This window comes from Dicentrarchus labrax, unplaced genomic scaffold, assembly GCF_905237075.1.
Source record: "Dicentrarchus labrax unplaced genomic scaffold, dlabrax2021, whole genome shotgun sequence".
NCBI classification, from domain to species: Eukaryota; Metazoa; Chordata; class Actinopteri; family Moronidae; genus Dicentrarchus; species Dicentrarchus labrax.
The window spans coordinates 1114440-1117847 of NW_026136715.1; the positions used below are offsets into that span (position 1 = coordinate 1114440).

At 43.6% G+C, this 3408-nt stretch overlaps 1 protein-coding gene and 1 long non-coding RNA gene across 9 annotated transcripts in view; one reads left to right on the forward strand and one right to left on the reverse strand.

The window, feature by feature from the left end:
- The window catches only part of bcap31 (B cell receptor associated protein 31), a 17196-nt gene extending 13788 nt beyond the window's left edge, over window positions 1-3408 (reverse strand). The window contains exons 1-2 of one of the 4 annotated variants that reach the window (XM_051425264.1): window positions 3243-3408; window positions 2321-2437 (exon numbers count right to left, since the gene is read on the reverse strand). In XM_051425264.1, coding sequence (XP_051281224.1) covers window positions 2321-2412 — 92 coding nt within the window. In that variant the 5' untranslated portion in view covers window positions 2413-2437; window positions 3243-3408. Of the gene's footprint in view, window positions 1-2320; window positions 2438-3216 lie in introns of all 4 variants that reach the window. The other 3 variants (XM_051425263.1, XM_051425262.1, XM_051425265.1) reach the window with 3 other exon arrangements.
- LOC127377413 (uncharacterized) lies at window positions 1229-2382 on the forward strand. 5 transcript variants are annotated; one of them, XR_007887688.1, is made up of 6 exons: window positions 1229-1536; window positions 1569-1637; window positions 1805-1820; window positions 1862-1878; window positions 1911-1926; window positions 2293-2382. It is a non-coding gene; the product is annotated as an uncharacterized LOC127377413 (long non-coding RNA). The 5 variants fall into 5 exon arrangements; XR_007887684.1 differs by having other exon boundaries at window positions 1487-1637; XR_007887685.1 differs by lacking the exon at window positions 1911-1926 and adding an exon at window positions 1927-1942 and having other exon boundaries at window positions 1487-1637.

Sequence of the window (3408 nt, forward strand, 5' to 3'; positions counted from 1 at the left end):
ATTAACTCCATAATAATGTAAATATAACAGTATTAACTCCATAATAATGTAAATATAACAGTATTAACTCTATAATAATGTAAATATACAGTATAAATTACCATAATAATGTAAATATACAGTATAAATTACCATAATAAATGTAAATATAACAGTATTAACTCCATATAATGTAAATATAACAGTATTAACTCTATAATAATGTAAATATACAGTATAAATTACCATAATAATGTAAATATACAGTATAAATTACCATAATAAATGTAAATATAACAGTTTTAACTCTATAATAATGTAAATATACAGTATAAATTACCATAATAATGAGACTTAATAAGCTAACTGAACCAACGTTGTCACATCAAACACTAAATAAACATTTGAATACAATAAGTAACTCAAAGAGCTTAATTTTAACATTTAATAATTAGTTCTTATATCACAAATACATTCTCAGAGCTCATATAGAGTAATGTTATAGTTTTAATCATTAGGTTTTACATTATTTTATATCTGGTGTCACTATTGAATTTGAATGATTAGTTTTTAACGTTTTATTGTTTCGGGGTCTCACAGCTGTTTCCTGAGTGTGTTTACTCCCACATGAGGAAGAAATGATCTTCCAGAACATTTCCAGGAGTTTAAAAAACAAGCCTACAAAGTGAGAGGTCCCTGAACGCCACACCCACTGCCTGCCTGTCCCAAGAGGAGAGGGAGAGAGCACTGTTAGCATTAGTTAGACTGAGATATAGTGTAATGTTAATAATATTTATTGGTTTTTATTTTTGTTTACTATTCAGTTCAGTTTCCAGAGTGAGTTTGCTCCTTTCTGTTTAGTTTGTATTGTTTAAAAATATTTAGTTTCTATTAATTTCAGTGTTTTGTATTCCAATATGGGTTATTTGTAGTATTTAGTGTTTGTGGGGTACACACACACACACACACACACACACACACACACACACACACACACACACACACACCCGCGAACTATTCCCTGTATATTTATTCCAGTCAGATTTTATTCTTAAATCCAGTTTTTATTTTTAATTAAATGTTTTTACACAGCTAGTTTTAGTGAACAATAATATATAATCTATATAGACTGTATGTCTGTCCCCATGATAACATCTTTTACTACTTCTATTGTTGTATTTCTATTTAATTTCTAGTCTAAGAGTATAAATATGTTTGTATGTTTAAAGCCCAGAAGTAGCTGCGCTCAGTTGACTGGGTCCACTGAGACAAACAGAGTCTGTTGAGAGTTCATCAGTTGACAGTCAGGAGGTCTGACGAGTTTAATCTGATGTTTCACTTCCAACATTTACAATCTACAGCAGCTCTTCAACACACATCCACTGGGGACTGATACTGTTCACACCTGCGATTACACTACCCAGACGCTGTTGCATTGTGGGGTTTTATAACTGAACTTTGTGAGCAGGAACAGAAAATAACTGAAGTTAAAGATTCTGGTTTCCATTTCTCTTCAGAATCAGAACTTTTACTACTAATGTGCATCAAAGGGGACAGGTGAGTACGGGGACAGGTGGGTACGGGGACAGGTGAGTACGGGGACAGGTGAGTACGGGGACAGGTGAGTACGGGGACAGGTGAGTACGGTACGGGGACAGGTGGGACAGGTGAGTACGGGGACAGGTGAGTACGGGGACAGGTGAGTAAGGGGACAGGTGAGTACGGGGACAGGTGAGTACGGGGACAGGTGAGTACGGGGACAGGTGGGACAGGTGAGTACGGGGGACAGGTGAGTAAGGGGACATGTGGGTGAGTACGGGGACAGGTGAGTACAGGGACAGGTGAGTACAGGGACAGGTGAGTACGGGGACAGGTGGGACAGGTGAGTAAGGGGGACAGGTGAGTAAGGGGACAGGTGAGTACGGGGACAGGTGAGTACGGGGACAGGTGAGTACGGGGACAGGTGGGACAGGTGAGTACGGGGGACAGGTGAGGGGGACAGGTGGGACAGGTGAGTGTACGGGGACAGGTGAGTAAGGGACAGGTGAGTAAGGGGACAGGTGAGGACAGGTGACCTCGGGGGACAGGTGAGATGAAGGGGAGTGCAGAGGGGACAGGTGAGCAGGGGACAGGAAGAGGACGGGGACAGGTGAGTACGGGGACAGGTGGGACAGGTGAGTACGGGGGACAGGTGAGTAAGGGGACAGGTGAGTAAGGGGACAGGTGAGTACGGGGACAGGTGGGGGAAGTGAGTACGGGGGACAGGTGGGCGGTGAGTAGACAGGTGAGTAGGGGACAGGTGAGTGGGGACAGGTGAGTACGGGGACAGGTGAGTACAGACCTCTTAGGTGAGATGAAGGGGATGCAGAGCAGCAGGACGAAGAAGACCTCTGCGTACAGGAAGGTGGCCACTGCCGTCCACTGCAGACTCATCCTGACTCCTGAACAGGAAACACACCTGAGACCAGAACACAACAGGTATTAGTCTAGACCCAACAGAGCCTCTCATATTACATCTGACCTTCACACCAATGACACAGAGCTTTATTGATCCAGTCCAATATATTGATTGGGGGGGTCAAACTATCAGTTTCATACATCCAGAGTATGTGGCTGCTGTTTGTGAGCTGACCTTTAACCCTCAGTGTGTGTGGGGGGGGGGCAGCTGTGTCATACAATGCTGCAACAACTCTGCAACTCATGCTAACACAGGATGCTAACACAGGATGCTAACAGTCACAACCACAACAATGGAAACTCTATCTCCGAGTAACAGCAGGAAATATCCACATCCCAGCCACAGGAGATTATTGGAAGTGTTAACATCCAGTAAAATAATAATAACTGGATTATTATTATTATATATAATATTATCCAGAGACCAGATTAACCACTTATACTCCCTGGAAATGTTCCGTCTATTTCCTGGATGTCATAAACTCTCCAGAGCGGTCCTGGTACCGTCTATTTCCTGGAATGTGACAACTTTTTCCAAGGCTCTGATCCAGCGTTATGAGCTGCTTCAGGCTCCGACTACTTGCTGGCTTCAGGCTCCGACTACTTGCTGGCTTCAGGCTCCGACTACTTGCTGGCTTCAGGCTCTGACTGTATAATTAACGGCTGTATCCGGTAATGAGCTCGTTAACAACATCAGCTTCATTTCGCGCCACTTGAACGAGTTCAGAGTTAGCAGCTGTTAGCTTCAGGAGGCTGTTTAAATAAACCCGCAGCTCAGACTCACCGCACAGAATCCCGCAGACAACCGCACAGAATCCCGCAGACAACCGCACAGAATCCCGCAGACAACCGCACAGAAAGTCGCCGCTCTCGAGCTTCACGCACTCAGCTCGCTCCGGTTAGTTAGCCTGTTAGCTTAGCTTGCTGTCGTACACACTTCCGGCATTTCATGCCAGCTCATCCCGATGTCGG